Raw genomic sequence first — 14459 nt, 5'->3', positions numbered from 1 at the left:
CTCAGGTACACACTGACCACTCCATGTCATTGTCCAGTCCCTCAGGTACACACTGACCACTTGCCGTATCTCTAAGACCTGTTTGAGTGTACCCGCCGTGCCTGGTGTCGGTTGTGAGACGTTGTCCGTGAACCAATGAGGTGGCAGATCTGTGTGTGCGGGGCCCGCGCGGACTGGGTGTGGTTGGAGCGGGAGCGCGCCGAGTTCTCGGGCAGAACGTGTCGCGGGTTTGGCCGCGAGAGCGCGCGGAGCTCAGAGCCGGAGCAGGCGCGGGCGCGGTGTGAGCGGCGGTGTCCGGGAGACCGAGCCCGAGGAGGATGATCGAGCGGCCCGACGCTGGGGGAGGTGTCCCGGTGAGTGGGAGGGGGAGCAGGCGCGCAGCGGAGGGCCCGCACCGTCAGGCACCCCCCCCCGCGGGGCACACCCAGAGCCTCACAGACCCACACCCAGTGTCACGCACAACCCCCTCCCACCCTGTCCCCACCCCCCTCTCCCCACCCCCCTCTCCCCAAACACCGGGGGGGGAGAGTCTGTACCCAGACCACTCTCCCCTACCCGGGGGGGAGACTGAACCCAGACCCCCCTCTCCCTCCCCAACCCAGGGGGAGACTGTACCCAGACCCCTCCCTCCCTCCCCAACCCAGGGGGAGACTGTACCCAGACCCCTCCCTCCCTCCCTCCCCAACCCAGGGGGAGACTGTACCCAGACCCCTCCCTCCCTCCCCAACCCAGGGGGAGACTGTACCCAGACCCCTCCCTCCCTCCCCAACCCAGGGGGAGACTGTACCCAGACCCCCCTCTCCCTCCCCAACCCAGGGGAGACTGTACCCAGACCCCCCCTCTCTCCCCAACCCAGGGGGAGACTGTACCCAGGCCCCTCCCTCCCTCCCCAGCCCAGGGGGAGACTGTACCCAGACCCCCACTCCCTCCCCAACCCAGGGGGAGACTGTACCCAGACCCCCCCCTCCCTCCCCAACCCAGGGGGAGACTGTACCCAGACCCCTCCCTCCCCAACCCAGGGGGAGACTGTACCCAGACCCCCCTTCCCCCCCCAACCCAGGGGGAGACTGTACCCAGACCCCTCCCTCCCTCCCCAACCCAGGGGGAGACTGTACCCAGACCCCCCTCTCCCTCCCCAACCCAGGGGAGACTGTACCCAGACCCCCCCGCTCTCCCCAACCCAGGGGGAGACTGTACCCAGGCCCCTCCCTCCCTCCCTCCCCAACCCAGGGGGAGACTGTACCCGGACCACCCCCTCCCTCCCCAACCCAGGGGGAGACTGTGCCCGGACCACCCCCTCCGTCCCCAACCCAGGGGGAGTCTGTACCCGGACCCCCCTTCCCTCTCCAACCCAGGGGGAGATTGTACCCAGACCCTCCCTCCCCAACCCCAGGGGAGACTGTACCCGGACCACCCCCTCCCTCTCCAAACCAGGGGGAGACTGTACCCAGACTCCTCCCTCCCCAACCCCAGGGGTGACTGTACCCGGAACCCCCCTCCCTCCCAACCCCAGGGGGAGACTGTACCCGGACCACCCCCTCCGTCCCCAACCCAGGGGGAGTCTGTACCCGGACCCCCCTTCCCTCTCCAACCCAGGGGGAGATTGTACCCAGACCCTCCCTCCCCAACCCCAGGGGAGACTGTACCCGGACCACCCCCTCCCTCTCCAAACCAGGGGGAGACTGTACCCAGACTCCTCCCTCCCCAACCCCAGGGGTGACTGTACCCGGAACCCCCCTCCCTCCCAACCCCAGGGGGAGACTGTACCCGGACCACCCCCTCCCTCCCCAATCCAGGGGGAGACTGTACCCAGACCCACCCCCCAACCCAGGGGAGACTGTACCCAGACCCCCTTCCCTCCCCAACCCAGGGGGAGACTGTACCCGGACTCCCCCCTCCCTAATCCAGGGGGACACTGTTCCCAGAACCCCCCCCTCCCAACTCCGGGGGGAGGCTGTACCCAGACCCCCCTCACTGTCTCATGCACATACCTGGGCACTATCCTAATCCCCCACCCAGAGCCAGTCCGTATGAAAATCTGACACACTCACATAGCCCAAACCCAACACCCACAGCCAGAGTCTGTCCGTACCCAAACCCCACACCCACAGCCAGAGTCTGTCCGTACCCAAACCCCACACCCACAGCCAGAGTCTGACCGTACCCAAACCCCACACCCACAGCCAGAGTCTGTCCGTACCCAAACCCCACACCCACAGCCAGAGTCTGACCATACCCAAACCCCACACTCACACCCAGAGCCAGGTCATATCTAAACCCCACACTAACACCACAGTCAGACCGTACCCAAACCCCACTTCCACACCCAGAACGACACCATACCAAGCCCCACACCCCAGAGCCAGATGGTACACAAACCCCGCACCCAGAGCCAGACGGTTACCCAAACCCCGCACCCGGAGCCAGACCGTACCCAAACCCCACACCCACATTCACAGCCAGACCCAGACGGTACCTAAACCCCATGCCCACAGCCAGAGTCTGACCGTACCCAAACCCCACACCCACAGCCAGAGTCTGACCGTACCCAAACCCCACACTCACACCCAGAACCCGACCATATCCAAACGCCACACCCAGAACCAGAACCAGATGGTATCCAAACCCTACACTCGCACCCAGAGCCGGACAGTACCCATACCCCGCACCCAGAGCCGGACGGTACCCAAACCCCGCACCCAGAGCCGGACGGTACCCAAACCCCGCACCCACAGTCATAGTCAGACCGTACCAAAACCCCACACCCAGATTAAGACAGTACCCAAAGCACATACTCAATCCCAGAGCCAGACCTTACCCAGAGCCAGACGGTACCCCGTCCGCACACCCAGAGCCAGACGGTACCCCGTCCGCACACCCAGAGCCAGACGGTACCCCGTCCGCACACCCAGAGCCAGACGGTACCCAAACCCCACTCCCACACCCAGAGCCAGAACCAGACCGTACCCAAACCCCACTCGCACATCCATAGCCAGAACCAGACCATATCCAAACCCCACACCCACACCCAGAGCCAGACCGTATCCAAACCCCACACCCACAGCCAGAAACCAACCATACCCAAACCCCACACCCAGAGCCAGCTTTTACCCAAAGCACATACCCACACCGAGTCAGACCGTAACCAAACCCCACACCCACACCCAGACCGTACCCAAACCCTACACCCTCAGCCAGAACCCGACCATATCCAAACACCACACCCAGAGCCAGAACCAGATGGTATCCAAACCCCACACCCACAGGCAGAGACAGACCATACACAAACCCCACACTCTCACCCAGAGCCAGACCATACCCAGACGCCACTCCCACACCCAGAGTCAGACCGTACCCAAACCCCAACCCCACAGTCAGAGTCAGTCCATACCAGAACCGCGCACCCACATCCAGACTGAGACAGTACCCAAAGCACATACCCACACCCAGAGCCAGAACGTACCCAAACTCAACTCCCACACCCAGAACGACACCGTACCAAGCCCCACACCCAAAGCCAGACGGTACCCAAACCTCGCACCCAGAGCCAGACAATACCCAAACCCCGCACCCAGAGCCAGACGGAACCCACACCCCGCACCCAGAGCCAGACGGAACCCACACCCCGCACCCAGAGCCAGACGGAACCCACACCCCGCACCCAGAGCCAGACGGTACCCAAGCCCCGCTCCCAGAGCCAGACGGAACCCAAACCCCGCTCCCAGAGCCAGACGGTACCCAATCCTCGCTCCCAGGGCCAGACGGTACCAATCCCCGCTCCCAGAGCCAGACGGTACCCAATCCCCGCTCCCAGAGCCAGACGGTACCCAATCCCCGCTCCCAGAGCCAGACGGTACCCAATTCCCGCTCCCAGAGCCAGACGGTACCCAATCCCCGCTCCCAGAGCCAGACGCTACCCAATCCCCGCTCCCAGAGCCAGACGGAACCCAAACCCCACACCCGCAGTCAGAGTCAGGCCATACCAAAACCCCACACCCAGATTAAGACAGTACCCAAAGCACATACTCAATCCCAGAGCCAGACCTTTCCCAGAGCCAGACCGTACCCCGACCCCACACCCAGAGCCAGACGGTACCCTGACCGCACACCCAGAGCCAGACCTTACCCAGAGCCAGACGGTACCCCGACCGCACACCCAGAGCCAGACGGTACCCAAAGCACCAACCCACAGCCAAAGCCAGACGGCACACAAACCCCACACCCAGAGCCAGACGGTACCCAAACTCCACACCCCGAGCCAGACGGTACCCAAACCCCACACCCGCACCCAGAGCCAGACGGTACCCAAGCCTCACACCCAGAGCCAGACGGTACCCAAGCCCCACACCCACACCCAGAGCCAGACGGTACCCAAACCCCACACCCACACCCAGAGCCAGACGGTACCCAAACCCCACACCCACACCCAGAGCCAGACGGTACCCAAACCCCACACCCGGAGCCAGACGGTACCCAAACCCCACACCCAGAGGCAGACGGTACCCAAACCCCACACCCGGAGCCAGACCGTACCCAAACCCCACACCCACACCCAGAGCCAGACGGTTACCCAAACCCCACACCCGGAGCCAGACCGTGCCCAAACCCCGCACCCACTCCCGGAGCCAAACCGTGCCCAAACCCCACATCCACAGCCAGAACCAGACAGTACCCAAACCCCACACCCACACCCAGAGTCAGACTGTACCCAGACCCCACTCCCACACCCACACCCAGAGCCAGACAGTACCCAAACCCCACACCCACAGTCAGAACCAGACTGTATCCAAACCCCACACCCACAGCCAGAACCCGACCATATCCAAACGCCACACCCAGAATCAGAACCAGATGGTATCCAAACCCCACACCTACAGGCAGAGCCAGACCGAAACCAAACCCCACTCCCACACCCAGAGCCAGACTGTACGCAAACCCTACACCCAAAGCCAGACTGTACACAAACCCCACACCCAGAGCCAGACAGTACCCAAACCCCACACCCACAGCCAGAACCAGATCGTATCCAAACCCCAACCCCACAGTCAGAGTCAGTCCATACCAGAACCACGCACCCACATCCAGACTCAGACAGTACCCAAAGCACATACCCACACCCAGAGCCAGAAAATACCAAACACAACTCCCACACCCAGAGCCAGACGGTACCCAAACCCCACACCCAGAGCCAGACGGTACTCAGACCCAGACTGTATTCAAACCCCACACCCACATCCAGAGCCACACAGTAGCAAAACCCCACACCCAGAGCCAGATCCAGACCGTACCCAAAGCACATACCCACTCCTGGAACCAGACCGCAGCCAAACCCCACTCCCACAGGCAGAGCCAGACCATATCCAAACCCCAAACCCCACACCCAGAGCCAGACCGTACACAAACCCCACACCCACAACCAGAACCAGACCATATCCAAACGCCACACCCAGAGCCAGCTTGTACCCAAAGCACATACCCACACCGAGTCAGACCGTAACCAAACCCCACTCCCACACCCAGACCGCACCCAAACCCCACACCCACAGCCAGAACCCGACCGTATCCACATCCCACACCCAGTCCCAGAACCAGACCATACCCAAACCCCACATCCACACCTAGAGTCAGACTATACCCAAGCCCCACAGCCAGAACCAGACCGTACCCATACCCCACACCCAGAGCCAGACCGTAACCAAATCCCACACCCAGAACCAGATCGTGCCCAAAACCCACACCCACATCCAGAGCCACATAGTAGCCAAACCCCACACCCACAGCCAGAACCAGACCGTACCCAAAGCACATACCCACTCCCAGAGGCAGAGCCAGACTGTACCCAAACCCCACTCCCACAGCAGGAACCAGACTGTATCGCGACCATATCCAAACCCCACGCTCACAGCCAGCACCAGACCATATCCAAACCCCAAACCCGACTCCCACACCCAGAGCCAGACCGTACACAAACCCCACACCCATAGCCAGACCTGTCCGTACCCAAACCCTGCAACCACACCCAGAGCCAGACCATACCCAAAGCACATACCCACTCCCAGAGCCAGACTGTACCCAAACCCGACTCCCACACCCAGAGCCAGGCCATACCCAAACCCCACATCCACAGCCAGACCAGTCCGTACCCAAACCCTACACCCACACCCACAGCCAGAACCAGACTGTATCCAAACTCCACACCCAGACCGTACCCAAACCCCATTCCCTGACCCAGATCGTACCCAAACCCGACTCCCACACCCAGAGCCAGACCGTACATAAACCCCACACCCACAGCCAGACCTGTCCGTACCCAAACCCCACTCCCTGATCCAGTCCGTACCCAAACCCTGCAACCACACCCAGAGCCAGACCATACCCAAAGCACATACCCACTCCCGGATCCAGACCGCAGTCAAACCCCACACCCACAGCCAGAGCCAGACCGTACCCAAATCCCACATCCAGAGCCAGAACCAGACTGTACCCAAACCCCACACCCAGAGTCAGAACCAGACCGTTTCCAAACCCCAATCCCTGACCCAGTCTGTACCCAAACCCTGCCCCCACTCCCAGAGCCAGACCGTTTCCAAACTCCCCACACACCGCCAGAACCAGACCGTATGCAAACCCCACACCCACGCCCCGAGCCAGACCATACCCAAACCCTACACCCATACCCCTACTCAGTCACACTGTACTCAATTTTCAAACCCCACTTCCAGACAGTACCCAAACACTACGCCCACAGCCAATCCCACACAGATTACCACTCCCAGCAAGAGACCTACACCTAGAGCCAGGAGCAAGCACATGTCCAGACTCTCAAAAAGAGCCTTACTCTACTCCTCCAATACTATTCTACACAGGCAGATTTGTCCCCATGGTTATGATATTTCAGTGTGATACAGTGATGTGCAGTTTTGTTCAGTACTGTGTCCCAGTGTTTATAATGGCAGACTGCATACAACAATAGTGTCCCAGTGTTATACAGTGGCCAACTGCGTACAACAATACTGTGTCTCAATGTTAGGTAGTGATTGACTTGTCTCCCTCTAGCAATGGATCCTAACTATAACATCATGACCATCCTGTCTCCGCCATCACTGTGCCCCAAACCTTTACACAGATTTACTCAGTAGCAGATTACTTCCCATGATTCATGTGCCCTTGAATGATAGTGACAAGGACTCCAACCACAACCCTCCACCCCTCCCCACCACCACCAGGCATTAGTGTACTCTGTGCTGGTAGACCTGTCCCCACCATGACTGTGCCCTCAGTAATATACAATGACACTTGTATTCCCAGCAGCACTCGATTCCAGTGTTACACAGCAATAGTCCTGACCCTTTCCAGTAGTGCACCCAAGTGTTATTGACAGACCTGTCCCTGTCATAAAACCATAAATTATTGCAGAGGCCTTTCAACCCATTGCCTACACAGAACCTACACTAAATCAGCTCTAATCTCACTTTCCAGCACTTGGCCCATAACCTATGTACTTTGAAAAGGTTGAGAGGATTCTTACCTCAATTACCGTCTTGGGCAGCTCATTACAAATTCCCACGATGCTTTGGAAGGAAATCCTTTCCTTCAGTACCTGTAAACCTGCTGGCTTTCTTCTTAAAATTACTCCCCCTTGTTCTTGACCCTTCATCTGAGAACAGCTGCTTCTAATCACCCTATTCATAAGATGTTCATCATCTGATACAGGCAGTCTCCAGGTTGTAAATAGTTTCCATTCTGAGTCTGCAAGTCAATTTGTACACAAGATAGCCATCATCCTGGACAATGTAAATTTGTTAGGAAATGTTCATATGTTGGATCTTTAAAATTACACTCCATATAGGATCATGTTCATAAGTTGGAAATCCTCTTTACATCCTAATCAGGTACACTCTTGGCCTTCTCGGCTCTAAAGAAAACAACTTGAGCTTATCCAGGCTCTCTCCATTGTTGAAGTGCTCCATCCCAGGCAACGTTCTGGTGAATCTCATCTGCACCTCCTCCAGTGAAATCATATCCTTCCTGTCGCCCAGTGGCCAAAACTGTGCACAGAACTTCAGCTGTGGTCTGACCAAAGTCCTGTACAGCTCTAACATAACCTCCTGGCTTTTATAATCTATGCCACAACTTAGCCTTATTGACCTGCCATGCCACCTTCAGGAATTTGTGAATAAGCACCCTAAGATCAGAGTTTCCTAGTGTCCTGCCATTCATTGAGTATTCTCTTGTTCTGTTACTCCTTCCAATGTGCATTACTTTGTACTCAGGCTTAAATACGATGTGCCACTGAACTGCCCTTCTGACCAAACCGCCTTTATCCTCCTGGGATGTAAGACCTTCTTTGTCAATATGGCCACCCAGCCAATGTTTGTCATCTGCATGCTCACGCTCACTTATCAGCGCAACCCCCCCCCCCCCCCCCCCCCCGTTCTCATCTATATCCTTAGTGAATCCACCCTGTTCTCATCTATATCCTTAGTGAATTTCTCCCCCCCCCCAGTTCTCACGTATATCCTTAGTGAATGTCGCAAACAGTACAGGACCCAGCATTGATCCCTGTGATAAATTGTTGGACACTGGCCTCCTGTCACATGAATAGCCTTCTACTGTTACCCTCTAACTCGTGTCACCAAACCAATTTTAGATCCAACTTAATAAAAATTAAAAGAACTGTGGCTGCTATAAATCAGAAACAAAACAGAAATTGCTGGAGAAGCTCAGCAGATGTGACAGCATCTGTGGAGAGAAATCAGAGTTAACATTTCACGTGGAGTGACCGTTCCTCAAGTTCTAACCCAAAACATTAACTATAACTTTTCTCCAGGTGTTGTCCGACTTGCTGAGCTTTTCCAGCAATTTCTATTTTTGGTTAGGTCCAACTTGTCAAGTAATCACAAATCCGATGTGCTTTGATCTTCTTTATCAGTCTATTGTGTGTGACCTTGTGAAAGGCTTTGCTGAAAACGAGATAATCTACAACTGAATTACCCTGATCTACATACTTGGTAACTTCCTCAAAATTCAGCACTGTGCTCTGTTGTTAGAGAGAGATCTCTTCCCCTCTATGCACCATTGTTATACAGTGGCAGACCTGTTCCAACTGGTACTGTGCCCCAGTGTCCTACAGTGTTAGATATGACTCTACCATTTCTATACTCTGTATATACTGTAGATCAGTGCAATTCATTGTCAGCCATGACCCCACCAGTACTGTACCTCATCGTTTTACAGTGAGAGATTTATTCTCACGAATACCATGCCCCATTCTTACATACTGACATTGTCCCCGCCAGTACTGTGTTCCAGTGTTATAGAGTGCCAGACCTGTTCCCACCAGCACTGTACACCAAAGTTATACAACGAAATGTCTCCCCACCAGGACTGTACCCCAGTATTTTTCAGTGACAGATCTTTCCTAACAGAGACCCATCAGCCCTGTTGGTTTTGAAAAGCTCATGTCTTCTTCTTTTTCTATATTGGTCTGAGAGAGGACTCTGTTCTTTTTTTGTTAGCATCCCCGTTCTCTGGAGGGATATGTTGGATTCGCAAATCTCCCGAATCAAGTATACCGCAAGTCAGTGAAACGGGGATTTGAGTTCACGCTCATGGTTGTGGGTGAGTCTTGGGGCTGGTATTTGGAAATTATACCAGCTATATTGTGCGAAATTGAGTATTGTTAGAATCAGAAGCAGTACACACTCAATAAATGTCAATGGGCAGGGTGAAGGGCGTGTGTGTTGTGTGAGGGGTGAGGGTGGGAGTAATTGAAGATTAAGATCCTCTGTGAGTGAGTAAGTGTATCCGGTTTCTGTGAGAATGCAGATGTTGGAGTTCGGCGGTGCTCTTGGTTTGAGGGAGCACTCAAGGTATGGAGTGAATGGGCCAGGAGGGCAAAGTCCTGTTATGTGGTGGGGAATGTTGGGTTGGGGAGCTGATGTCTTAGTGAAGCTAACATCACAAGGGGCAACAGAATGTGGGTATTGCTGGAGTTTTTGGATCACGGGGGTGTGACTGGGTATGATTGTCATAGAGACTGAAATGGCAGTGATGTCCAGAAAAGATGATTTCAGTATAGCTGAAAAGCTGCATTAATATGTTTTAAAGGACAATGTGGAGGGCTTCAGAAAGTGGGACTCAACCAAGGTACATTTTGATGCAGGACGGTTGCAGACATTTGGTTATGAGGATGACAGAGGACACAAAGAATACTACTCTCCTAGCAGGAGTTACTGCAGGCAGCAGCTGGGAATGCCTTTGGCATTTATCATCATGTTTGATGTGGCATTTTGTCAAATGCCATCTAAAAATCTAAGCACAGAGTATCCACTGGTTTCCCTTCACCTATGTTTCTTGATACTTCTTTAAGGAACTGTAATAAATCAGTCAAACAGATTTCCATTTCACAAAACCATGCAGACTCTGTCTAATTGCATTAACATTGTCTCAGTGCTGTGCTGCAACTTATAGAGTCCAGCATTTTTCCTTTGACCAATGTTCGACTAATTGGTCTGATTGTTGCCCATTTTACATAGAACATAGAAAAATACAGCGCAGTACAGGCCCTTCAGCCCTCAATGTTGCGCCGATCCAAGCCCATCTAACCTACACTAGCCCACTGTCCTCCATATGCCTATCCAATGCCCGTTTAAATGCCCATAAAGAGAGAGAGTCCACCACTGTTACTGGCAGGGCATTCCATGAACTCACGACTCGCTGACTAAAGAATCTACCCCTAACATCAGTCCTATACCTACCACCCCTTAATTTAAAGCTATGCCCCCTCGTAATATCTGACTCCATACGTGGAAAAAGGTTCTCATGGTCAACCCTAGCTAAACCCCTAATCATCTTGTACACCTCTATCAAGTCACCCCTAAACCTTCTTTTCTCCAATGAAAACAGCCCCAAGTGCCTCAGCCTTTCCTCATATGATTTTCCTACCATACCAGGCAACATCCTGGTAAGTCATGCAAACTCTCCGTAGTTGACAAGATTCGAACCTACATGGGAACCCCCCAATGGATTCCTGATGAAGGGCTCTGGCCCGAAACGTCGAATTTCCTGTTCCTTGGATGCTGCCTAACCTGCTGTGCTTTAACCAGCAACACGTTTTCAGCAACATCCTGGTAAACCTCCTCTGCACCCGTTCCAGTGCCTCCACATCCTTCCTATAGTATGGCGAACCAAAACTGCACACAGTACTCCAGATGCGGCCGCACCAGAGTTTTATACAACTGCAACATGACCTCAGGACTCCGGAACTCAATTCCTCCACCAATAAAAGCCAGTACGCCATGTGCCTTCTTCACAGCACTATTTATCTAGGTGGCAACTTTCAGAGATCTGTGTACATGGACACCAAGATCCCTCTGCTCATTTTCTGTCGTCTTCCCTTTTTTCTTTAATTGAGAAGAAACATTCACTATTTTTAAATCTAGATGTTTGATAGAATATAATTTGAGGAAAAAGATACATTTTGGCACTTTTTTGTCTTGCACTCATCAAGACGATTTGCAAGAAATATCAATTCACGGAGAAAACGTGCTGTGAGAGAAGAGTGCTTATTGGTTGGCAAGTGAACTCTGGTAAACTCTAGTATTTGATCCACTCTTCAAACTGAATCAGAAATTCAATTGTTGTATGATGACTGTTAGCTAGCCTTAACTAAGAAGTCATTAATGAATCTGTCTCCTTGAACATTGTATATCTATTATAGACTACTCTCTGGTTCACTGAGGAACATGCTGCTCTAAGAAATTCCTAAAACTCTTCTTGAATCTATTATCTGAGCTGCTTTGCCAGTCTGGTTCATCCATTATATGTATTGATTAAAATCACCCATGATTATTGTCATGTATTTCTCACAAGTCTAAGTCATTTCTTATGTATCCCATTTTACAGTATGGTTGCTGTTAAAGGATGGCAGGTGACTTCAAATTTACTTTACTACTTCTGTCTGTCCAAACTGATTCTAAACCCTGATCTTCAGAATGAAATAGTTTCTCTATTCTACCAATACCAGCCTTAATTAACAGAGCCATCCTCTTCCAACTTTTCCCTACTTCCTTTCCTTTCTGAATGTCCCATAGCCTTGAGTAGTTATTTCACTGGTTTTGCTCTCTTGCAACCATGTCTCTAAAGACTATTAAATCATATATATTTATTTCAAGTTGCACTGTCAGTTCATTTAATGAATGCTACACACATTCAAGTACAGATCCTTTAGTCCTGTCTCTTTACTACTTTTGGAAACTCTAGCCCTATCTACTGTCGCGCTCTTAGATTAGATTAGATTAGTTTAGATTAGACTACTTAGTGTGGAAACAGGCCCTTCGGCCCAACAAGTCCACACCGACCCGCCGAAGCGCAACCCACCCATTCCCCTACATTTACCCCTTTTCCTAACACTACCAGCAATTTAGCCTGGCTAATCCACCTGACCTCTTAGGTTTGGCTGCTTGTCCATTTCCATCCCACTCTGTTTACTGTTTCTCTTATTTCTCTCGTCTCATCATCTCTATTTCATTTACCAAATTTGAACCCTTAAACCTTCTTGTTAAAAGCCTGACCAGAATACTGATCTCAATGGTTCATATAGACTGATCCAGTTTCATCTTTTCCCAGTGTTGGTACCTACACCCTACAAATTGAAACTTGCCTGTGAGCCATGCAAAAGAGAGTTTAGCAAGCTCAATGCAGGAGAGTCTAGGAGCAGAGGGGCATAATCTCAGTCACACATTTTACAACAGAGCTGAAGAATTTCTTCCATCAGAGGATAGTGTATTTGTGGAATTCTTTACCACAGACAGCTGTTGAGGCTGACATTTTGTATATTCAAGGCTAGGACAGACAGATTTTTAGTGAAATGTTATGGAGAAATGGCAGGAATGTGGAGTTGAAGATTATCATTGTGTCGTGGAGAAAATGTCGAGAATCACCAGGAGACACGGAGAGTTCTTCAAGGAGTAGGTCTTTTTGCAAACAAAAAAATGTGACACTAAGCAAATTCTCAGGGGCTGTGGTTCTTTATGCCTTGTTTTTATCATGTTTTTGTTAGCTTATCTGATTAACCAACTGTGTTAATCAGAATCACCTCACTCCAGCTATACAATAAACTAATGATGTTAGTTCCCATTGTCTCTCTACTTCTGCCACTATAGATTTCCTACATTCTACTTAATATTATTCTAATGTCATGATTAGATATTTCATCTTCAAGGGTCTTAAGCAGGCTGACTCTCCTAACTATTAATTAAATATTTAATGTTATGTTCTAAATATGTATTGTCACGACTAATCCCAACCTGCCATGATGATATTTAACAAGCAAGTCTGACTTTGCTAATTGTTATCTAATCCTGCCATAGGGACCTTTCAGCACCAACTTTACTCTGCTCATTGGTATAGGAGCATTCCACTATTCTTATCCCATCCTGCCACAATGACCTTTTGACTAGTGTAGCATTCCACAGACTCCTTACAACAGATCGCCAGTGGTCTTCATGCTTTAACCCTTCCCATTGCTTTCATGCTCTTTATTTTCCATAACTGGCAGAGCAGAATTGATGGGCCAAATAACCACCTCCTGCTCCAAGCCTTGTGTCTTACTCCTGTAGTTTTACGAAAGGGGCTTTGTCAGTTCTCTTCCGTTACAGAAACCAGATTCCACCACTTCCTTAATAAATTCCTTTCAAGCATTGTCTGGCAGAGTTAAATCCTGAAGAAAATCATAATTTAAACAGTACATTTCAGTTGAATGCTAAATGCAGCTATAGTTAGATTTTAAAAAGGCATTGGCCTGGATTTTCCAATGATCTAATGCCTGAGTAAGTATTCAACTTTAGCTCGTTCTGCCCAAGTTACACCCCCCCCCCCCCCCCCCCCCCCCCCCCATCCAATAACTGTCAGATTCTGACCTGACTGCCAGGATATGAACCTTGCCAAATCCTTACCTTTCTCCTCATCCTCCCCATTCCAAAACCTGAACCCAACCGTCTTCCCTCACCTGCACTGGTCCCATCCCTTCCCCACCCCCTCTGCCAGACTTGATTTTTCCTAGGTAAAAACAATGACTGCAGATGCTGGAAACCAGATTCCGGATTAGTGGTGCTGGAAGAGCACAGCAGTTCAGGCAGCATCCAAGGAGCAGCGAAATCGACGTTTCGGGCAAAAACCCTTCATCAGGAATGGATGCTGCCTGAACTGCTGCGCTCTTCCAGCATCACTAATCAAGAAATTGATTTCTCCTGCCCAACCCAAACAACACTTGACTCTGTGTGAATCACATTTTAGTAGTAGGGTATCCCAATCCCATGTTGTCAACCATGCGCTGAGTTCATCTGCCCAGCTCACTAATGGTAAAGTTTCCCCCCCTCACCAAACTCTTATTCTATCATGGGCCACGCTCCTCATCCATTGTTCCCATCGCTATGGCTTATGAGGAAAGACTGAAC

At 52.0% G+C, this 14459-nt stretch overlaps 1 protein-coding gene across 1 annotated transcript in view; it reads left to right on the top strand.

The window, feature by feature from the left end:
• Window positions 1–181: 181 nt before the first annotated feature.
• The window catches only part of LOC132824045 (septin-7-like), a 96336-nt gene continuing 82058 nt past the window's right edge, over window positions 182–14459 (top strand). Inside the window, exons 1-2 of the mRNA XM_060838311.1 lie at window positions 182–353; window positions 9519–9621. Coding sequence (XP_060694294.1) covers window positions 318–353; window positions 9519–9621 — 139 coding nt within the window. The 5' untranslated portion in view covers window positions 182–317. The remainder of the gene's footprint in view (window positions 354–9518; window positions 9622–14459) is intronic.

Source organism: Hemiscyllium ocellatum, chromosome 17 (genome assembly GCF_020745735.1).
Source record: "Hemiscyllium ocellatum isolate sHemOce1 chromosome 17, sHemOce1.pat.X.cur, whole genome shotgun sequence".
Classification (NCBI taxonomy): domain Eukaryota; kingdom Metazoa; phylum Chordata; class Chondrichthyes; order Orectolobiformes; family Hemiscylliidae; genus Hemiscyllium; species Hemiscyllium ocellatum.
This window is presented reverse-complemented; position numbering and strand designations above follow the sequence as displayed.